General features: G+C 46.7%; 1 protein-coding gene across 3 annotated transcripts in view; it reads left to right on the top strand.

Annotated features, from left to right (window-relative positions):
* Nucleotides 1-23,850, top strand: part of PDLIM1 (PDZ and LIM domain 1) — a 39,860-nt gene that overhangs the window by 4,704 nt on the left and 11,306 nt on the right. For all 3 annotated transcript variants that reach the window (XM_083738487.1, XM_083738486.1, XM_083738488.1), the window contains exons 2-3: nt 8,800-8,951; nt 20,772-20,856. In XM_083738487.1, the coding sequence (XP_083594613.1) occupies nt 8,800-8,951; nt 20,772-20,856 (237 nt within the window). The remainder of the gene's footprint in view (nt 1-8,799; nt 8,952-20,771; nt 20,857-23,850) is intronic.

The following is a 23,850-nucleotide window of genomic DNA, read 5'->3' as shown; positions in this document are numbered from 1 at the left end:
CGACTCCCAAGCCTACCTCGAGCCGTTGGGGTAAGGGGGGAGCTGTGCCACTTTGCCAGGTTGCAGGTGGGTGGCGTCCCAAATATCCGCCATGCGGGGCTTGCTCCACCCCCTTGAGCGGCTTGCTACGCCCCCGGCTGAGGGCATGCGCACTGCTCCAGGCACCCGAACAGCTATCCTGCGCCTGGGAGGGCACCCTCTGTGCTACGCCGCCCTCGGGAGCGCGGGCATATATTCTGCCTCTGCCTGCCCCACCTTCCTCAGAAGGACTGCCCCACTCATGGATGGTTTTTTGAGCCACCCTGATTTTGTTATCACTTGAATGTGTAATTTTTATTGTTTCCGAGCACAATTCAAAGTGTTGGTTGTTTAGTCGTGTCCGACTCTTCGTGACCCCATGGACCAGAGGACGCCAGGCACTCCTGTCTTCCACTGCCTCCCGCAGCTTGGTCAAACTCATGCTGGTAGCTTTGAGAACACTGTCCAACCATCTCGTCCTCTGTCGTCCCCTTCTCCTTGTGCCCTCCATCTTCCCCAACATCAGGGTCTTTTCCAGGGAGTCTTCTCTTCTCATGAGGTGGCCAAAGTATTGGAGTCTCAGCTTCAGGATCTGTCCTTCCAGTGAGCACTCAGGGCTGATTTCCTTCAGAATGGAGAGGTTTGATCTTCTTGCAGTCCATGGGACTCTCAAGAGTCTCCTCCAGCACCATAATTCAAAAGAATCCATTCTTCGGTCATCAGCCTTCTTTATGGTCCAGCTCTCTGTCCAGTATATCTGAAGGAGCATCTCCACCCCCATCATTCTACCCGGACACTGAGGTCCCACTCCGAGGGTCTTCTGGCGGTTCCCTCACTGCGAGAAGCCAAGTTACAGGGAACCAAGCAGAGGGCCTTCTCGGTAGTGGCACCCGCCCTGTGGAACGCCCTCCCACCAGATGTCAATGAGAGCAACAACTACCAGACTTTTAGAAGACATCTGAAGGCAGCCCTCTTTAGGGAAGCTTTTAATGTTTAATAGGTTGCTGTATTTTAATTTTTTGTTGGAAGGCGCCCAGAGTGGCTGGGGAAGCCCGGCCAGATGGGTAGGGTATAAATAAATTATTATTATTATTATTATTATTATTATTATTATTTATTATTACTACTACTACTACTATTTCAGCCCAGCTAATGCCAGATCATAGGGAGTTGTTTCTTTCCATGCATTTAAATCAGGCATAGGCAAACTCGGCCTTCCAGATGTTTTGAGCCTACAGTTCCCATCATCCCTGACCACTGGTCCTGTTAGCTAGGGATGATGGGAGTTGTAATCCCAAAACATCTGGAGGCCGAGTCTGGGGCTGCCTGATTTAAATGGATACAGTATGCAAACCCATAATGGCTGTTTTTGTCCTCTGGCAAACCCTGAAGATGGTAACTGCCTCTATAGAGCAAGTTAGCTGCTTCTATAGCAAATGACCCAAGAGCTCTGTGCTGGGTCTTCTCCTGTGTGCTGGGATGGCAGGACACTTTTATTTCATTTATTTATTGTTCAGCAGAAAAAAGCCATGCTTGCAGACACCTCTACTACAGCATTTTAAAAGAGCTGGAGGTTAGAAACAGGAAAGCTATTTTCACATGCAGAGTTACTGGAACAGTTTCCAGCTTGCCAAAGGAAACAGTGGGTGCGGCTTGTGAAATAATGGGGAGATGATTTAGTCAAATACTATTCCAGCTTCTGGCAATGACTGCCATTATTGTTTAATTTAGATGTAAAAACAAAATAGTCTTGCCACCTTATCTTGTGCTTATTATAGTCCAGTACTGTATACAATACTTGGCGGATAAGACCAGTTTTCACTCTCATTATTCTGTATGCTGGTGGTCCTTGTAACGAATAAAAAGAATATTATAAGGGATTTTTGAAGGTATCGTTCATCTGAATTTTAAACTACAGTCGTACCTTGGTTCTCAAACAGAATGTGTTCCGGGAGTCCGTCCAACTCCTGGAACAGTTCGAAAACCAAGGTGTGGCTTCCAATTGGCTGCAGGAGCGTCCTGCAGCCAATCAGAAGCCACGCTGGATGTTAGGCTTCTGTAAATTGTTCAAAAACTGGAACATTCACTTCTGGGTTTCGATCATTTGGGAGCCGATTTGTTCGGGAGCCAGGGCATTTGAGATCCAGGGCACGACTGTATTTATTATGGTGAAAACACAGATTATGCTTGTTTAAGGGGGGGGGGGAATCAGTGACAACAAAACTGAATTAGAAGTATGATTTTGGTCATGTAAGTTAAGCAGTTTACTATTAGCATCTGTATAGCTTGGGAGACAATGGAGATGATTCAACCTTTGGAGAGTTATAATGCCTGCCATGATCACTGCAGATGGTGACAGCAGCAACGAAATTAAAAGACGCCTGCTTCTTGGGAGAAAAGCAATGACAAATCTAGACAGCATCTTAAAAAGTAGAGACATCATCTTGCCAACAAAGGTCCGTATAGTTCAAGCTATGGTTTTCCCAGTAGTGATGTATGGAAGTGAAAGCTGGACCATAAAGAAGGCTGATTGCCGAAGAATTGATGTTTTTGTTATGGTGCTGGAGGAGACTCTTGAGAGTCCCATGGACTGCAAGTAGATCAAACCTATCCATTCTGAAGGAAATCAGCCCTGAGTGCTCACTGGAAGGACAGATCCTGAAGCTGAGGCTCCAATACTCTGGTCACCTCATGAGAAGAGAAGACTCCCTGGAAAAGACCCTGATGTTGGGAAAGATGGAGGGCACAAGGAGAAGGGGACGACAGAGGATGAGATGGTTGGGCAGTGTTCTCGAAGCTACCAGCATGAGTCTGATCAAACTGCGGGAGGCAGTGGAAGACAGGAGTGCCTGGCGTGCTCTGGTCCAGGGGGTCATGAAGAGTCAGACACAACTAAACGACTAAACAACAACAACAAATAGCTGTAGAGACCAATATGGGAGAGACATGTTTTGTTGCCGCCGGGGCAGATGAAGGTGTCTCTTTTGCCGCTGCAAATGCACCAAGGCTTTTCTTCTCTCTGTGCTCCTTCCAGTGGCCATTTCTCCTCTGGTCACTGTTGTGGACACACAACCAGGCTGTCTGTCTGCAGCCACTGCGGTCGTCTGTGAGGGATTCCCACATACAGGGTTAATGTTGCCAGCCTCAGTGTCATGCTGGCAGACATCTTTGTAACACAGAGTTGGTCTGCCATCGGGCTTGAGGCCTGAAGGCAACTCCCCATCAAGCACATCTCATAATAATAATAATAATAATAATAATAATTAATAATAATAATACTTTTTTATTATTTATACCCCGCCCTCCCCAGCCAAAGCCGGGCTCAGGGCGGCTAACAACAAACTCTGGGCAGCTTCCAAAAAAAATTAAAATACTGTTATACATCAAACATTAAAAGCTTCCCTAAACAGGGCTGCCTTCAGATGTCTTCCAAAAGTCTGGTAGTTGTTGTTCTCTTTGACATCTGATGGGAGGGCGTTCCACAGGGCGGGCGCCACTGCCGAGAAGGCCCTCTGCCTGGTTCCCTGTAGCTTTGTTTTTCACAGTGAGGGAACCACCAGAAGGCCCTCGGAGCTGGACCTCAGTGTCCAGGCTGAACGATGGGGGCGGAGACACTCCTTCAGGTATACTGGGCCGAGGCCATTTAGGGCTTTAAAGGTCAGCACCAACACTTTGAATTGTGGTTGGAAACGTACTGGGAGCCAATGCACATCTCTCAGGACCGGTGTTATGCTGTCCCGGCGGCTGCTCCCAGTCACCAGTCTAGCTGCCACATTCTGGATTAATTGCAGTTTCTGGGTCACCTTCAAAGGTAGCCCCACATAGAGCGCATTGCAGTAGTCCAAGCGGGAGATAACCAGAGCATGCACCACTCTGGCGAGACAGTCCGCAGGCAGATAGGGTCTCAGCCTACGTACCAGATGGAGCTGGTAGACAGCTGCCCTGGACACAGATTTGACCTGTGTCTCCATGGACAGCTGTGAGTCCAAAATGACTCCCAGGCTGCGTACCTGGTCCTTCAGGGGCACAGTTCAGGACCAGGGAATCCTCCACACCTGCCCGCCTCCTGTCCCCCCAAAACAGTACTTCTGTCTTATCAGGATTCAACCTTAATCTGTTAGCCACCATCCATCCTCCAACCTCATCTCCACCAGTTCAGGAATCTTTCAATTGCACATGGAGTCAACAAGAGAAAATGATGGCCAGGCAATTAAAGAAGGGATCAGATGCTATTTTGGTAAAAGAAAGAGGTGAATTAATTCCACTTCTGGTGGGTCATCTCTATGGAATATTGCTTTGGGGTAATAAGGGATCTGCAAAGAACCATTCAAAGTCAGCATCTGAGGATAACAGTCTATGCCATCCAATCATGGTGCTTTGCAGGGTGGATAAAAATCAATGGTTTTTTAAAAAGGTTTTTTTAAAAAAATGGATTTTTTTTTTATTTAAACCAGATTTTTAAAATAAGATGCTTTTGGAAGAAAAATCTTTCTAAAGATAGTTTTCTATTTAAGTTTTGTTATAATCCAAATGCTGTTCATCAGGAAATAAGGATTTGTTTTAAGTTTTTCATGTGTGCTAAAAATCAGTCTAAGTTAAAAAAACAAAAACACAAAAGTTTAACCACATCAGTTAACAAACATGGATACATATGCAATAATGTTATTGCTTTAGTTAAATAAATTGTTCAAATTGTTATTAAGGAAATGATTATTTTTCTCCCTCCATTAAAGTACAGCAGAAAAGTTATCCAAATATAAACAGTTCACTTATTAAGCATCACAATAAATTCATAATTATCAGTCTATGTACTATTTCTAATAGTATAACCAAGTCAGTAATTTTTGATATTACTGTGAAAACTACTCTGAAAATTTATTATTCCAAAAATGAAAACCCTGATCCCCATATAGCACATCTCACCTTCACCAGTTCAGGAACCTTTCAAGTGCACATGGAGACAACTAGAGAAAATGTTGGCCAGACAAAGAAGTGATCAGGTGTTATTTCCGTAAAAGAAGAAGGTGAATGAATTCTAGTGGGTCATCTCTATGGAACATTTGGCGTAATAACGGATCTGCAAGTCAGCATCTGAGGGTGACAGTTTATGCCACCCAATGACATTGCTTTGAATGAAATAATTGGCATCTTGTCAGTGATAACAATAAATAATAATAATAATAATAATTTTTTTTTATTTATATCCTGCCCTCCCCAGCCGAAGCCGGGCTCAGGGCGGCTAACAATAAAACAGTACAAAAGTACAGCACAAATCTGTATCTTATGTTGGAAACTGGAGTGTGGCAAAGTTTTATGGCTCTGAGAACCCCTCTGGGACGTGGGTGGCGCTGTGGGTTAAACCACAGAGCCTAGGACTTGCCGATCAGAAGTTCGGCAGTTCGAATCCCCGCGACGGGGTGAGCTCCCGTTGCTCGGTCCCTGCTCCTGCCAACCTAGCAGTTCGAAAGCACATCAAAGTGCAAGTAGATAAATAGGTACCCCTCCGGTGGGAAGGTAAACGGCGTTTCCGTCTGCTGCTCTGGTTCGCCAGAAGAGGCTTAGTCATGCTGGCCATGCAACCCAGAAGCTGTACGCCGGCTCCCTCGGCCAATAAAGCGAGATGAGCGCCGCAACCCCAGAGTCGGCCATGGCTGGACCTAATGGTCAGGGGTCCCTTTACCTTTACCTTTAGAACCCCTCTGGTTTCAGCAGACACAGCTCAGAAACGTGAACCCCCTTCGTACTGCATTTAAATACTACTTTTCTTTTTAAGTTTCTACCCTCGTGAAAAGTAATGAAGGCCAAGATGGCCATAATTCACAGGAGCCAGAAGCACCCAACATTTCTGTGCCATGTTTCGTGTTCTAAATGTTTGGATCTCTTTTGTTAGGAATGGCAAACGGGTATGCATAGTTCAGAGATGGCTCATTGCGAATGAATGTGCTTTTCTTAACCGCGGTCTCCCACTCATTCTATCATTCCATTGTGAAAGCCAAAGCGAGGGGAAACTAAAAAACGAGCCGGTTGATTGATGGGTTTTCGTTTTTCCTTTAGTCCAGTTTTACGTTGCTGTTTGTTTTCTCCCACTGGGGAGTAGATGAGAGTTGTGTCTGCGCTGCTAGGTCTTCCTGTTACTGCTTTGTTGTTTGCAAAGAAATTCCTTTAGAAAGTGTCCTTGATGGAGGCAGAGAGGATAGAAGGATAGAATTGTAGAGTTGTAAGGGGGCCCCTAAGGGACACGGGTGGCACAGTGGGTTAAACCTAGGGCTTACCGATCAGAAGGTCGGCGGTTCGAATCCCCGCGACGGGGTGAGCTCCCGTTGTTCGGTCCCAACTCCTGCCCACCTAGCAGTTCAAAAGCACATCAAAGTGCAAGTAGATAAATAGGTACCACTCCAGCAGGAAGGTAAACGGCGTTTCCGCGCGTTGCTCTGGTTCACCAGAAGTGGCTTAGTCATGCTGGCCACATGACCCGGAAGCTGTCTGTGGACAAACGCCGTCTCCCTCGGCCAATAAAGCGAGATGAGCAGCGCAACCCCAGAGTCGGCCACGACTGGACCTAATGGCCAGGGGTCCCTTTACCTTTAAGGGGGCCCATAGAGTCAACTAGTCCAGCCCCTTGCAATGTAGGAATCCTGTCACATTCTCTTTAAGGCCAGTGAAAGTAGATTTCAGTGCAAGTTCTCATTCAAGCAACAGAATAAGAATCTACCCTAGAGTAAGGTTGCTCTAATTAAAGGAGTCAGCAAACCTTTTCAGCAGAGGGCTGGTCCACTGTCTCTCAGACCTTGGGGGGGGGGGGCGGATGATTTTTTTTGGGGGGTGGGATGAATGAATTCCTATGCCCCACAAATAACCCAGAGATGCATTTTAAATAAAAGGACACATTCTATTCATGTAGAAACACGCTGATTCCCGGACCGTCCGCAAGCTGGATTTAGAAGGCGATTGGGCTGGATCCGGCCCCCAGGCCTTAGTTTGCCTACCCATGCTCTAATGAAAGTATGCTTTGTGAAATGGAAAATGTCAAGGAATAAGTAGCTAAAGGGGTCCTGTGAGGGTTAAGTAGGATTTTCAAACCCTCTTGTATGCGGCAGCTGGATTGGTGACTGGGAGTGGCTGCCGAGACCATATAACACCAGTCCTGAAAGACCTACATTGGCTCCCAGTACGTTTCCGAGCACAATTCAAAGTGTTGGTGCTGACCTTTAAAGCCCTGAACGGCCTTGGTCCTGTATACCTGAAGGAGCGTCTCCACCCCCATCGTTCAGTCCGGACAGCGAGGTCCCGCTCCGAGGGCTTTCTGGCGGTTCCCTTACTGCAAGACGTGAGATTACAGGGAACCAGGCAGAGGGCCTTCTTAGTAGTGGTGCCCGCCCTATGGAATGCCTTCCCATCAGATGTCAAGGAAATAAACAGCTATCTGAATAAACAGCTATCTGACTTTTAGAAAGCATCTGACGGCAGTCCTGTTTAGGGAAGTTTTTAATGTTTGTTGTTGCTATTTAATTATTGTTATTGCTGTTTTGTTGGGAGCTGACCAGAGTGACTGGGGAAACCCAGCCAGATGGGTGGGGTAGAAATAATAAAGTATATTATTATTATTATTATTATTATTATTATTATTAATTTATTAATTTTATTTTATTATAAAAAGCTTACAAAAATCTTTGCGTTCAACTTAATTCATTCCTCTTTTCTATCACCTGGTTCCTTTCTGAAGTATTAAAGTTGTTGTCGTTAGTTTGCAAGTCTGCTATGTAATGGTCTTGATACTCTGCACTCATGGAGCTGCCCGTTCATTTTGTAGAGTTGATGTAACCCAAACCACAGTTTTAGTGTGAGTGCATAAACTCTGCAAGAGGAGATTGTGGCCATTTTGCTCCTTTACCGGTTGAGCTAAGCCCTGACTTAGTTTAGTGGGTTGCCTGAACTTGGGCTCGTGGTTTAGTTTTCTGCAGCTTAAGGTAAAAGGTAAAGGACCCCTGGGTCACTATGGGGTTGCGGCGCTCATCTCGCTTTCAGGCCGAGGGAGTCGGCGTTTGTCCACAGACAGCTTTCCATGTCATGTGGCCAGCATGACTAAACCGCTTCTGGTGTAACGGAACACCGTGATGGAAACCAGAGCGCACGGAAATGGCCGTTTACCTTCCTACTGCAGTGGTAACTATTTATCTATTTGCACTGGTGTGCTTTCGAACTGCTAGGTTGGCAGGAGCTGGGACAGAGCAACAGGAGCTCACCCTGTTGCAGGGATTCGAACCGCCGATCTTCTGATCGGCAAGCCCAATGAGCTGTCATTAGTACTTGTCCTATGGTTTATGGACCATGGTTTGCCTGGGACAGCTCTGGGTTAGGATGACACGCTAAGCCAAGGATTTAAGCCCAAATCTTAGTGCAGTGCAGCAGCGGAATTAGGAGCAAAGAGCTTGTGATCCCTCTGGGAACCCGAACTTTCAGTGCTTGTTAATATTCACAAAGTCACCGTTTTTGTAGAATGGTGTGTGAAACAAGACAGTATCTCATTGATCCTTTACAATAACCCTATAAGGTAGACCAGTAAAATTAGCACTGTACTACAGATGCCTACGAGTGATTCACTTACAGTTTTTATGTTTTTGCCTTTCTGTTAAATGTTCAAAGGCATTCTGCTAGTTTCTTCGTAGCCAGCTCCCAGTTCCTCTTGTGAAACAAGCCAGGACCAGTATACAAAGAACAGCCTGGGGCCTTGAGTTTTGCTTTGGTGACAATTTCTGTTTATCTCTTTTCTTCTTCTTGCAGGTAACCCCTGGCAGCAAAGCTGCAGCTGCCAATTTATGCATTGGAGATGTTATCATGTCCATTGATGGGGAAGATACAGAAAGCATGACTCACCTAGAAGCACAGAACAAAATCAAGGGCTGCATAGATGAAATAATTCTGACCGTGGGCAGGTAAAGTAGCAGTTGGATTGGAGGAATGAAATCTGCCTGGCTCAAGTATCAAATGAGCACATATCACAGCTATGGTTGGTTTACTGTAGGAGGAAAAATATGAATCCCTCTGACCCAGGGCTAAACTCCCTCTCCAACAGGAAAGAGCTCCCAGTAGCAGAGTTTAAACTCACAAAGGTGTTAGGAATGTAAGTTGTTAGACCCTTTTATCCCATTTAGTTGCATACAGCACTCCTCTCTTTCTGCCCCTCTTGCAGTGAACAAAGCACACACGGTTAAGTAAGTTTAAAATGCTTTACTTACAAAACATTCCAAAGGTCAGATTCATGCATTTATCCAAGCAGCGGCAAGGAGAGCACAGGTAGAAAATACAGCAAGATAGCTTCAAACACATGCTCTAAGCTTGGAGTTTGCTTAGGCATGTCTTCCTTTGGTCAGTTATATGGTGCAGAGGGAGTGAGTACAGGAAGAGGAGACTTCACTTCATCTCATCAGAGAAGAGGGATCATGGCCAAGCTGAGTCTAGGAAACTAGCTCTTTTGTTTTAACCCTTTCATGCACTAACTAGCACTCGCACATAGTTCTGTTTGACTGCAATTTCTCACATTTACGAGCTTCAGCTATTCCCTGACAATGGTAGCCTGGACACAATATTTCATGCTGCGATTAATCTCCTGTTGGATTACTGTGATGTGCTCTACGTAGGGCTGCTTTTGAGGATGACGCAACATCGCAGTGTATGTGGAATGAAGCTGTTTGGCTGGACAGCCAGTTGCGGCCACATTTCACTGGTTCTTAAATAATTTTACTGGCTGCCAGTACATTTCTGGTCTGAATGCAAGGGTTCGCTGATGACTTACAAAGCCCTGGAAGACTCAAATACCTAAGATCTTTCCCTTATAGGCCTCCCAATCTGTTAAGGAAGCCCTTTTAAGCATCCCACTACTTGCTACACGATGCTGTGACATGTGAGAGGGCCTTCTCAGTGGTGGCACTCTGGCTATGAAATTTGAAACCCTCTGAAATTTGGCTAATGCCTACTCTGGTCTCCTGTTGGAATGGGATGTTTTATTATGGTTTCAGGATGTGCTGATAGGAGGCATTCCATCTGCCTGCCTGTTTTATTGCCATGCCTCATATTCTAATAGAGGTTTCACTATTCCCTGCCACGGATTCTTTGCACAGAGGGTGAGCTAGAACGCTTTGAACAAATAAAGTACATGGCAAGGTGTACATTTCCCCAGCTCTGCTCCTGCTTCCTGCACCACATAGGAAGATCTGAAAGGGGCCTGTAATCGTGTTTAGCTGAATGTGCTTATACAGTGGTACCTCGGGTTAAGTACTTAATTTGTTCTGGAGGTCTGTTGTTAACCTGAAACTGTTCTTAACCTGAAGCACCACTTTAGCTAATGGGGCCTCCTGCTGCCGCCGTGCCACCACTGCACGATTTCTGTTCTCGTCCTGAAGCAAAGTTCTTAACCTGAGGTACTATTTCTGGGTTAGCGGAGTCTGTAACCTGAAGCGTATGTAACCCGAGGTACCACTGTAAAGCTCTTTTGGAATTTCTTGCTCGATGCAAGAAGGCTGGGGTTGGTGGGGAGGGAGAGAGTTCATTTCCTCACACCCTTAAAGGTAAAGGTAAAGGACCCCTGGATGCTTAAGTCCATTCAAAGGCGACTATGGGGTTGGGGCGCTCATCTCGCTTTCAGGCCGAGGGAGCCGGCGTTTCTCCACAGACAGTTTTCCAGGTCATGTGGCCAGCATGACTAAACTGCTTCTGGCGCAACAGATCACCGTGACGTAAGCCAGAGCGCACGGAAACGCTGCTTATCTTCCCGCTGCAGTGGTACATATTTATCTACTTGCGCTGGTGTGCTTTCGAACTGCTAGATTGGCAGGAACTGGGACAGAGCAACGGGAGCTCACTCCATCGCAAGGATTTGAACCGCCGACCTTCCGATCAGCAAGCCCAAGAGGCTCAGTGGTTTAGACCACAGCGCCACTCATGCCATGTACTGCATGCACTACACACTTAGTGCCTGGCTTGGGCACAGAGGGCGAATAAAACCCGCCGGTGGAGAACCAGCATGGTGTAGTGGTTAAGAGTGGTGGACTTGTAATCTGGTGAACCGGGTTTGCTTCCCCGCGCCTCCACATGCAGCTGCTGGGTGACCTTGGGCTGGTCACACTTCTCTGAAGTCTCTCAGCCCCACTCACCTCACAGAGTGTTTGTTGTGGGGGAGGAAGGGAAAGGAGATTGTTAGCTGCTTTGAGACTCCTTAAGGGGAGTGAAAGGCAGGATATCAAGTCCAAACTCCTCCTCCTCCTCCGCTATGCCAACCAAACCCTTGCTGCCGCTGCCACCGGGCAGGTGTGGGGCACAGAAGGTTCAAGGGCCCAGCCAGCCTTGGTGGCCATTCAACAGTAAGGCCAGGCCTCAGAGGCCCCCAGCATCAGGGAGGGCAGGGATCCCAAATCATTCGGCCCCCCAGCCCTCCCCACCCTACGCCCCTGGTGTGGGCTGAAATTTAACGGTAATGGACTTCTGTGTTGCAGCAAAAGCAGCAAGTGTCTGGTCAGGGGCGCCGACTTATAAAAAATATTGGGGGGGCGGGGGCCCATACCGACTTATAAAAAATATTGGGGGGCCCAAGACCTCCAAACCGCTGCTGCTGGGGGAACGAAAGGGGCGAGCCCCGGGCTGCCCCGACCTTAAGTGAACCTGTGAGGGCCCGCCCTTTGCGGCAGCCGATTGGCTGCCGCCGTGGGCGGTGAATATTAATGAGCTAGGGGGAATCCCCGCTTCTCGTGGGATTGTTGATGGGTCGAGAGCCCGCAACCCCACCCCCTCTCTAGATCGGGAGTGGCTTTGTTTTAACTCATTACTGAATGTATTTTAAAAGGTAACTATCGTCAAACAAGGAAAATAAAAAATACCAACATAATTTTGTGATTTTACAAAGCATAATATAACTAATAATTTTCTTAAATTATTGGGGGGGCGGAGCCCCCCAAACGAATTTTTGAGGGGGCTCGGGCCCCCTCAGGCCCCATGGAGTCGGCGCCTATGTGTCTGGTGTATTTTCTCATGTCAGGGCTAGGAGTTTCTCAGCAGTTCCTTCCATCCGGGGGGGTGAGGGGAGCACTTCCGGTTGGCTCATCATGGACTCTCCTCTTCCTTTCTTCCTTCCAAAGCCCCTCTCCTCTTCTCCGGCTTCTGTGCCAGCTCCTGCCTGCTGTTTGGCTATCCATTCCTTTCCTGGTAGGAGATTTATGTGAAGGTTTCATATTCTGCCAGATCAGCTCATAAGAGTTGGGTTCATGGTCCAAGAACGTCTTTCTCCCTCCCTTCCCCTCCTCTTTTTTTTTTTTTTGAATGGAGATGAGCAATTATTGTGCAAGATTATGCAACTCTTGGGCTAATATATAACCACGAGTAATCAGAAAAACTATTGTGGGGTGGGAGGAACTGCAGATACGTTTTTTTTTTGCGTGAACTCTTTTAATGTCATTGTAAATAGTTGCACAACGCTTCTGTTGTTCCTCTCTTCTCTCCCAAAGCTTTGGAACAAACTCCGTGAATTTCTGTGTCAAAGTTAGTTTTATTGTTGCAGAATCACTTCCAAGAAGTGGAGCTGGCAGCATATCCTCTTCATTCAATCGCTAGCAGCACAGAAAAGCCGAATTTAAGTCACAAACTTGTCCAAGAAGTGAAGCAACCACCCAAACAGCTCTTGAGAGAGAAGTATTTTAATCAGGGACCAAAATGTGCTACATTAACAAAAGCCTGTGACTAAGGGTCTATTAAATTAGCTCAAAGGGGGAGAGCAAAACAAGGAACTCGACTCAAAAAAATAGAGGGAGGTGGATGTACTTCAGGAATGCCACAAATTCTCTTGACTCATTCCAGCCCTGTCATTTTCCTGAGAATTTCCTCAACCCTGAGAAACGTCTGTGTCATTCAACCTAGTCAGGCACGCTGTGTATGCATGTCTGTCTATATATGGACATTAAAACGGACAGGCAGCTTCTCAAAGGTTTAATTATTATTGATGGCTATTGGCAAAGTGTGTTTGCACTGGAATGTTGTGTATGGGATATTTCAGAGAGCTGGCTTCTTCAGAAGAACGGGTGCTAAACTTTAGAGAGCGCCTTTCCCGCAAAATCCAGCCTTTCTTAACTTGTTGCTAGACTACAACTCCCATTATCCCTGACGGCTTCTCACTAGGGATGATGGGAGTTGTAGTGCAGCAACACCTAGGGACCCAAGGCTGAGAAAGCTTGCCCAGCGATCAAAGCCTTGACATGCTCTCCCCTTCTAAAAAGGGTCCATTTTAGAGCCAGTTACCTGTTGAGTCTCCAGCCAGCCTCACTGCGATTTGCGTTTACTGAGCTGCGTTTTCAAGCTATGCCCTCCGCCGTCCTGGATGCGTGAGACAACAGGGTGCCGTATAAAGGCAGACTCTGTATATGTGGTCTCCCTTAAGTGCTCAGCTGAGGTAAGGAAATCTAGCAGACGCCACTAGCAGAGGGACTCAGGAGTGGTGGTGGTTTCACCAGTTGTGTGAAGCCGACATCATGGTCTGCCCCTCCTCCTCCTAATTATTATTATTATTATTATTATTATTATTATTATTATTATTATTTGTACCCCACCCCTCTGACTGGGTTGCCCCAGCCACTCTGGGTGGCTTCCAACAAATAAAAAAGCATAATGTGGAAGTATAGCAGCAAAGGTCAATTAGTGAGTAACCTAAAGGTTAATTTTATTGTCAGACAGCCAACCGAGAGGGTTTTGGTGATTGAAGTGTTGCCTAGCAACCAGTCAGAGGGGCATGATCCATCTCAGGTAGCACATGCTTTGATTGGCTATGTAGCTGTCAGGAGTTTTCCTCTGTATGTTTAGTTGAATGTCTCCTTGCTATAGACAAGGCCTGCCCTAAAAAAGGCAAAACCTCTCTTGTTTGCTTCTCCTCAAATTATACACTGTATTTCATTCAATTTCTGCATTGTAGTGTTAACCAGACTTTTCTCTCAGAACTCCATCTGCTGGTCCTGGGCGATATATTGATATATCGCCCAGACCTATACATTGGACCCAGGGGGCGATTTCTCACCCTACTGCCCATATAGGAATGATGTCTCTCCCCGGCAGAGTAGCTCCAATGACTTCTTAGCAATGTAAGCATTCCAGTGACTCGCAAAGTTGCCCTTTTTGCTCTGGCGGCCAAAAAGATGAGAAAGAAGCCCCTGGACAATATAGCATTGAACTGGGAGACGCCCACATCTAGAGATTATGATTTGTGGCGCAGCAAAATCTCTTTGTTGTTGTTTAGTCGTTTAGTCGTGTCCGACTCTTTTTGACCCCCTGGACCAGAGCACGCCAGGCCCTCCTGTCTTCCACTGCCTCCCACAGTTTGGTCAAACTCATGCTGGTAGCTTCGAGAACACTGTCCAACCATCTCGTCCTCTGTCGTCCCCTTCTCCTTGTGCCCTCCATCTTTCCCAACATCAGGGTCTTTTCCAGGGAGTCTTCTCTTCTCATGAGGTGGCCAAAGTATTGGAGCCTCAGCTTCAGGATCTGTCCTTCCAGTGAGCACTCAGGGCTGATTTCCTTCAGAATGGATAAAATCTCTTTACGTGTATTTATTTTTGATTCAGATTTGCCATGGCCAATGGCTAGTACAATAAAGTTATTGGAATTGAGAAAACCTGCCCGAACTTGACAGGAGAAAGCAGGGAGAAATACCATGAGGCAGTCGGGCAGCATTCCCCGTTCTGTCGGGGAGCATGTCTAAAAACCAGTTGAAACGCAGCCCCTAAGGTAAAGGTAAAGGTACCCCTGCCCGTACGGGCCAGTCTTGACAGACTCTGGGGTTGTGCGCCCATCTCACTTAAGAGGCCAGGGGCCAGCGCTGTCCGGAGACACTTCCGGGTCACATGGCCAGCGTGACATCGCTGCTCTGGCGAGCCAGAGCCGCACACGGAAACGCCGTTTACCTTCCCGCTGGTAAGCGGTCCCTATTTATCTACTTGCACCCGGAGGTGCTTTCGAACTGCTAGGTTGGCAGGCGCTGGGACCGAGCAGCGGGAGCGCACCCCGCCGCAGGGATTCGAACCGCCGACCTTTCAATCGGCAAGTCCTAGGCGCTGAGGCTTTAACCCACAGCGCCACCTGCGTCCCAACGCAGCCCCTACTTTTCCCAAATCAACATTCACAGTGTGGACCAAAAGCATCACCCAGCTCACTGACAGGGTGAAACCAGCATGTTACTTTGGAAGCTTGTTTTGCATCAGTGGTGGTGGAGATAGTTGGTGCCATGGCCCTGGGTGCAAAATGCTGAGGGGGCGCAACCGTGCAGGTTCCAGCTTCTACAGGGACCCCTGCCCCACCGAAGGTGGCATAGCGACCTGTTGGGGGGGGCTGCCACCCTGGTGGTAAAAAGGTAAAGGACCCCTGGATGGTTAAATCCAGTCAAAGGTGGCGATGGGGTTGCGGTGCTCATCTTGCTTTACTGGCTGAGAGAGCCAGCGTTTGTCCACAAACAGCTTTCCGAGTCATGTGGCCAGCAGGACTAAACCGCTTCTGGTGCAACAGGACACCGTGACGTAAGCCATAGCGCACGGAAACACTGTTTATCTTCCAACTGCAGTGGTACCTATTTATCTACTTGCACTGGTGTGCTTTCGAACTGCAAGGTTGGCAGGAGCTGGGACAGAGCAATGGGGACTCACCCCGTCGCGGGGATTTGAACCGCCAACCTTCCGATTCGCAAGCCCAAGAGGCTCAGTGGTTTAGACCACAGCGCCACCCTGGTGGACCCCCTCTCCAGCTCCCATCCTTCCCTGCCTGCCTGACATCTTATCTACACTGCTTTAACTCGGAACCCCCAAATCCTGGTCCCCCCCCAAACTCCTTCCATGGTAACTGTATTAAAAGAGGGCAGCCTACTCTCTTGTCATAGAGGACTTTTTGTTTTGAGCAAGCGAAGCATTTTGCCCCAGCTCCTCGCAGGGGACAAAATCCTTGCAGCCGTAAGAGTGCAAACATCAGACATTTTGCTTCCTTGTTTGGATAACTTCAAGTACAGATGGAAAGCAGAGCCAAGAGCGACTTTGTCCTTTCCATTTTTATCCCCTGAACAAGTCTGCATGGATGCCAGCCTCTGTAAAAAAAGCAACCCCCCCCCCCGTCAACTCTGCATCTGTTATTGTGTTCCTTAAATATAAAGGCTGACTTGATTTGAATGCCACAGGCTTTCTCATTCAGAGAAAAATAGCTTTGTAACCACCAAGGAAGCTGGATGCGTCTCTTTATTAGGTTGACGAAATTCAAAGGATGGCGGTGAACTGGAGCAACTGTGTGGAAGAGGGAATTTTGACCAGTGAGCGCTGCGTCAGCTGAAATTCCCTCTTCTCATAGTGAATTAGAAATATGACACACCTGTTGTTCCTTGCTTTAGCTGATATTCTAAGTTTGTTGCACCACACCTGGTTCTCAGAATTGGTCTAACCTTTTAGTTCTTCAGAAGGCTGGATTAAGAAATTGCTGAGAAGGCTCCAAGCCTCCTCATCTAATTTTCAAGAGCCAATTATTTTTTTGGGAACCGTCAACAGGAAGAAATAAAGAACAGTAAACCTGATCTTCTCAGGTGGGCAAAAAGGTCACAAGAATATTGTCTCGGCAGGTTTCAATGGCAAACTTGCTGGATTCTTGGCCATGTTCAAATTTATATGGCATTAGCTGAAGCTGGAATACTTTCCCCTCTTCAAACTTTGACTTTCAGTGCTGCTGAAAGCATCTCCCCAAACCTTTTACTTCTGTGCAACCATCATGAGAAGTAGGAAAATTACTTTAAGAGATAAAGTAGAGGTTCTCGAGGGATTTATTGTTATTATTTACTCGAAACATGTCTGACACCAGTAACCCTGCCGAGAAAACTGATTTTTAATGTGCAGTGGTTAAAGCTATTGCTCTAGTCTGTCTGCTAAAACATTCCTCTGGCATTTAGGTTTGTTCGCATGCCAGCCACCTGACTTTCGCAAGCACTGGGTGCTCACGAACGCCAGTGAAGTAACTGGGAACTGCAGCTGTTTTGCTCTTGTGTTTTTTTTTGAAAGGCAGCTGTTTTATATTTTAGGGAGCTAAGTTTAGCCTGCAAATTTGGAATGCTGGTCTTTAAATGGAAGGTGAGAGCTCGCTTCATTCCTCGCTCATTCCATCGTCGTGATCGAGAGCCTGGGAATCTCCCGCTCAGTGGAATGCCCCACTTTGTAATGTTTGTGCACGCCAAAAATGTTTTAGTTTGCCGTGAGTTTGGGCCAAGTGACCCAGCTCCCCGAAAATGCATTGGTGGGCTGGCGCTGATGCAACTTCTCAGCCTCTAAATCATCTTGCTCATTTAATAATAATAATAATAATAATAATAATAATAATAATAATAATAATAATAATAATTTGTTATTTATACCCTGCCCATCTGGCTGAGTTTCCCCAGCCACTCTGGGCGGCTCCCAATCAAATGTTAAAAACAGTACAGCATTAAACATTAAAAACTTCCCTGAACAGGGCGGCCTTCAGATGTCTTTTAAAAATAGGATAGCTGCTTATTTCCTTCACATCTGAAGGGAGGGTGTTCCACAGGTTGGGTGCCACTACCGAGAAGGCCCTCTGTCTGGTACCCTGTAACCTCACTCCTCGCAATGAGGGAACCACCAGAAGGCCATTGGTGCTGGATCTCAGTGTCCGGGCTGAACGATGGGGGTGGAGACGCTCCTTCAGGTATAAAGGACCGAGGCCTGTATACCTCTTCTCCCCTTCCGTCCCTGGTCAGGGTTAACCAGGGCACATCATGGAGGAAGGGGTCAATATCTTTGACTTGCATGAATTTCAGCCTCAAAGGAAGCTCTGCAGTTGAGATTATGCCCCTCGGCGTTTATGTGGCACACGCTCCTATTCCGTAGGAGGTCAAAAGAACATTTCTAATTACTGATAATAGGGTTGCAAGGCTCATTGTGGTTGGCAGGCCGCTCCCCTTTTAAAAATAAATTTCTGACAAGTCCAGGCAAGGACTATTAATGTTTTCCCGAATAAGGGAATGCGTAGCATGCCACTTGGTGCATTCTTCTTGCCAGAAACTGCTCCAAAGTATCTTAACTGAAGTGGTTCATTCCTGAATTGCAGGGGGTTGGGATAGATGACCCATAGGGTCCCGTCCAACTCCACAATTTTAAGATTCTTTGGTTTCTGTCTCTGTGAATTTAAAGTTGCAGTGGAGGGAATAATGTCCCTTAAGGAAGGAATTCTGCTGTTAACAGTGGATAAGATTAGTCAGTGTGGTGTAGTGGCCACAGTGGTCCATGCGACGGTCACCTCCAGGCTTCATTATTGTAACTCACTCTACGTGGGGCTGCCCTTGAGACTGACCCAGAAACTCCAGCGGGTGCAGAATGCCGCGGCGAGACTCCTTACGGGGTCCTCGCTGCGGGATCACATTCATCCAGTGCTTTACCAGCTGCACTGGCTCCCAGTGGAGTACAGGGTCAGGTTTAAGGTTTTGACCTTTAAAGCCCAATGCAGCCTAGGACCCATGTACCTACGGGACCGCCTCTCCTGGTATGCCCCGCGGAGGACCTTAACGTCCACAAATGACAACACTTTGGAGGTCCCAAGTTGCAAGGTGGTTAGATTGGTCTCAACTAGGGCCAGGGTCTTTTCAGTACTGGCCCCGACTTGGTGGAACGCTCTGTCACAAGAGACCAGGGTCCTGCGGGACTTGACATCTTTCCACAGGGCCTGCAAGATGGAGCTGTTCTGCCTGGCCTTTGGTTTGGACTCAGTCCGACTCTTATGTTTCCCTCCCCTTATGGTTTTGATCTATGGGCTACTATTAAAATGAGGCTGCATTTTAAATTGTATTTTAACCTGCATTTTTAATTGGGGTTTATAGATGATAGATAGATAGATAGATAGATAGATAGATAGATAGATAGTAATTTTACTGGTGTTAGCCACCCTGAGCCCGGCTCTGGCCGGGGAGGGCGGGATATAAATAAAATTATTATTATTATTATTATTATTATTATTATTATTATTAGGGGTTAGAGAGCTGCACTAGGACCTCCAGAGACCAGGGTTTGGATCTCTGCTCAGCCATGAAGCACACTGGGCAACCTTGGGGCAGTCGCTGCCCTCAGGCAAACCCACCTCATAGGGTTGTAGTGGGGATTAAATGAGGAGGAGGAGAACTATGTACACCAGAGGTTTTCAACCTTTTTGGCTCCATGTCTCCCTTGACTAACTACAGACGCTTCAGGTTACAGACTCCGCTAACCCAGAAATAGTACCTCAGATTAAGAACTTTGCTTCAGGATGAGAACAGAAATTGCGCGGCGGCAGCAGGAGGCCCCATTAGCTAAAGTGCTACCTCAGGTTAAGAACAGTTTCAGGTTAAGAACGGACCTCCGGAACGAATTAAGTTCTTAACCCGAGGTACCACTGTACATTCTTTCTGTGGCACCCCTGTGGGGCTCAGGAGCCCAGTTATGCTACCCCTTGCCTGCAGAGCTGGCAGCCCCTCACCCCTTTTCGAATGCCCTCCCTTGTGGGGGGTTCCCTCAGCCTCTTCTCCCCTCTGCTTGGGGTCCTCTGGGCAGCTGCAGCTGCCACCCCCCCTGCCCCAAAAAGAGGTGCCTCCTCACACTGCCCCTCCAGGGCCTGGGAAGCACCCCCTGACCAGCCCGAGAGGCACCATTCGCCTGGGGAGCTCATAGCTGGGGCTGCTGCAACAAACAGCTGTTTCCGGATCTCCGGAATGAATTAAGTACTTAACCCGAGGTACCACTGTTCTTGGATCTGCAATGGAATGAGGAATATTGGAAAAATTCACATCCATGCTCCTCAAATGGACCAGTGACTGCCTCTTCCCTTAATTTACCTTGCAAGGTTGTTATTAAGGGAATAATGGCCCACAGTTCCTTGAGGAAATCTGGCATATAAATAAATAGATTGCATAAAACTGCTGGTGCAATTCTTGCTAAGTTAAATTTCCCACTCTTAAAGTGAGCCTTGGAGATGGTGGAGTAAAGAATTTCAATAGGAATCTTACTTAATTCTGGAGACTTCGACATTTCCCAGACACACAGAATGTCTGCTGTGACTTTGCCTAAGTACGGCGTCTACTCCTGAAAAAAGTTCAAAAGCAAAAAAAACCCCACCCCCAAAACCCTGGATTTGGGGGAATTCCAAATTTATTTATTTATTATTATTTATTTTTATTAAATTTAACATATAAATTATAAAATGTACCACAAAACTTATCAATTATACAATCTTTTTGGACTTCCATCAGCACCTCTGATGATCCACCGTTTTAACCACTTCTTATGCATTTCTTAACTTTATATTGCCTTTACATCTCTTAACAAATCATCCTCCCCCTTCTCCATTTTTACAATTTTACTTCTAATAATACTCCTCACAAACTTCTTACAACCCTACAAATGTCATCTGTTCTTCACAATTACTTTTCAAATAGTCCGTACAATTACTCCAGTCTTCCGTGAATTTCTGGTCTCGCTGGTTTTGAATCCTTCCTGTTAGTTTATCTAGTTCTGCATAGTCCCTTAACTTCATCCTCCATTCTTCAGTCAACAGTAACTCTTCTTGCTTCCATTTTTGGGCCAATAATATTCTTGCTGCTGTGGGGGAATTCCAAATTATGGAATTGTGTGGCGCAAGATAAACGTCTTGAAACTACAAAATACTGTAACAAATGTGGAGAATTCTAGTGTTTAACCACCAGGCGCTCTACTTTGCAGAACTGAATCAAAAATATGGTCGCCGCTGGTTACCGAGGAAGGGAAAACCAATCCGTACAAGATGAACCTGGCATCCCAGCCACAGGTGAGTAACATGAAGGAGGCTGTTTCTTTTCCGCCAGACTGTGCCCACTGCAGGTATGGATTGAACCGTGTTGACGCAGCATAAATGACACTCTTATAGCTGCTGCTTGTGTTTTATTCTAAAGGCACAGGTGCACTGTGTGTCACATGTTTGGCATAACACATGCATGCCCAGTATAAGCTGAGGAGAAAAGTCAATTGTGGAGGGTGGAGGAAAGAGTATCGTGAATCCATATACAGTTGTACATTAAATCTCAAATGCCTTGGCTCCCGAAAAAAATGGCTCCCAAACAATCGAAACCCGGAAGTGAGTCTTCAAGTTTTTGAACAATTTTTGGAAGCCGGATGTCCATCGCGGCTTCCGATTGGCTGCAGGAGCTTCCTGTAGCCATGTTTTGGTCTCCGAACGTTTTAGAAGTTGAGCGTATTTCTGGAACGGATTCTGTTCGACTTCCAAGGCATGGCTGTAGATTTTTTTTTTACTCGGCCATCGGGAATTGCATTTGGGCGGGAATGCCTTTAATGTATAGGAAAATCCCATATCAGGTTTTGGGCAATTTCAGGGGGGGAGAAAAAGCTATAAAACCTCATTTTTTTGCAATTTGCACAACAACATTGCCCCCTTCCCTCCCAAGAAAGCTCAACAACTTTGCCTTAAAAAGCTCAATAACATTTCTCACCAGAGTTTTCACTCTATGAAATATTGAAAGCCTAATCAAAACTGTAGGCTCTTCCAGGCAGGGCCACGCTCCGTAATTTAGCCTCTAGAAAAGTGGTTGGCAGGACATACAGCACTAGGAAGTAATCCATCACACAATACATAATTAAGTTGAGGTTTCTCTCCATTAGATTTTAGTGATGACCAGTAACATAATATATCAGGCAGCAGGAGATTGTGGGGAGGATGAAGTTCTGCATCTGATCAGTGCAGAATTGTGGAATTTAGATTCACGTGAGAATACATGATTGTCTGTGAATTTGGGTGTTTGGGTGGCTTCTCTCAATGTCAGCCACAAACACTTCCTGTTGGCCTCATCCGCTACTGGCATGCAGTAATTGGAACAAAGCCCTAGGGTTCAGAAAGGTCCTCTAGCCCAACCCCCTGGGCCGCAATCGGAGAAGGGGGTGTGATACCTGCACCTGGGACATGTGGCCTTTTTTTGGGGGGTTCCCCACCTCTGCAACACCCTACCAGGAACTCGTAGGCACGAAGCTGTCTTCTGCACATGAGCGCGACACCCACCTTGGAACGGCTGCGCCATTCTTAAGTACCGTATTCTTTGCTCTGTGAGACGCACTTTTTCCCCTTCAAAAATTAAGGGGAAATGTGTGTGCGTCTTATGGAGCGAATGCCGGCTCCTTGGCTTCAGCAATAGCAACGCGAAGCCTCCGAAGCGCAGAGAGAGAGCTCCCCCCGTGCTCTGGAGGCTTCGTGTTGCTTTCGCTGAAGCCGCCTGAAGCCCCTGGAGCGCAGTGGGAACTCCCACTGCGAACCAGGGGCTTCAGGCAGCTATCCGCAAGCCTTCGGAAATGGAAGGGGCTCTGTTTCTCCTACCGCTTCGCTGAAGGGGCGCTGCGCAGAGAAGGGGAGAATTCCCCCCTCCCCCATTCTCCCCTTCCTATGGTCCGGTGCGTCCTATGGTCTGGTGCATCCTATAGAGCGGAAAATATGGTAATAATAATAATAATAATAATTTATTTATACCCCGCCCATCTGGCTGGGTTTCCCCAGCCACTCTGGGCAGCTTCCAACAGAATATTAAAACACAATAGTGATCGAAAATGGAAGACAATATTTCATGATTCATTTCATAGCAATTGCTTACCAAGTTTCATTTACCAATTATGCGAATACATTTTTCATTAATCTGTGATGATTTGCCTGTACGAAAGGGCTGCAGTGCAAACTCAAACACATGCCACAAAGCTAAAAGAGTCTAATGTCACTAGATTCTCATTTAGTAATTGCAGTTGTTTCAGCAGCAATATGAAAGGCCGAGTATATTTAGTTAAGAGTCAGACTGAATTTCTAAACACAGCAAAATTTTAAGAAAAGCTGTACAAATAATTCTTTAATGTATTATGCTTGGAACACACTTTGAACTTGAGTACAAAGTTAAGTGCAAAGTTTTCTGGTCGGATTGAAGTGTGGCGGAGAAACACACTGAACTGCAGGATTTGTCAACGAAACTGCGAGATCGCTGTGGGTGGCGGCTAATGCCGTGTGAATGCCGTGTGAATGCGCCTTCAATGTGCTGGATGGTGGAGTGAGCCATCGTGCGAACATACACCTTTTTGTGCGTGTGTGCCCTGCATCTTAATGAAAGGAAATCCAGAAAAGAGAATTGAGCTGCTTGCCCCAGGATAAATCGGTGAGTCCCTTTCCGTACCTCTGCCCTTCCCCAGAGCCATACATTCCTTTGCCAGACTGATGTCATGGCTGCGTTAAAACAGGCCACCGATTGTCCTGAGGCTTTTTCCTTTAAAACGCTCCCTGTCACATCCTCTGGGGATGAGGTCATTGCGGCTGTTTTGTTTAGCTATTCCCATAGAAACCGGGGAATGGAAGGCTGTAGAAACTGGGTGTGTGCTTTGACATTTGATAAGACCGCAGTAGACCTCGCGCCAGGATCTCTGAGTCAAAAGGTGAACGGCATAGCAGTTTCCTGTCTGAAATGCCCGGTGGCCTCATCTGGCTTCATATTCGTCATTGTTCCTGAATCGTTTTGTCTTTTGCATCGATGTAAACACTTGGTAAACACAGAAAGGGAAGCTGGAAAGCTAATCAGGCAGGTTTTCGCTCCCCACCCAAGAAGAAGAAGTTGGGTTAACCTTTAGCATTTTCACTTAGATTTCAGAGCATTTAAAATATCCCAACCAGATGCCGTTTGGAAGACAAAATTGAGACACTGCCATGGCCTCCTTTAATTTTCCTTTCTTTTCTTTTTTTTTTCAATCTCTTATCTCTGCGTCTCCTTTTTTTAAAAAAAAATGA

Source organism: Podarcis gaigeae (assembly GCF_964106915.1).
Source record: "Podarcis gaigeae genome assembly, chromosome: 5".
Classification (NCBI taxonomy): domain Eukaryota; kingdom Metazoa; phylum Chordata; class Lepidosauria; order Squamata; family Lacertidae; genus Podarcis; species Podarcis gaigeae.
This window is presented reverse-complemented; position numbering and strand designations above follow the sequence as displayed.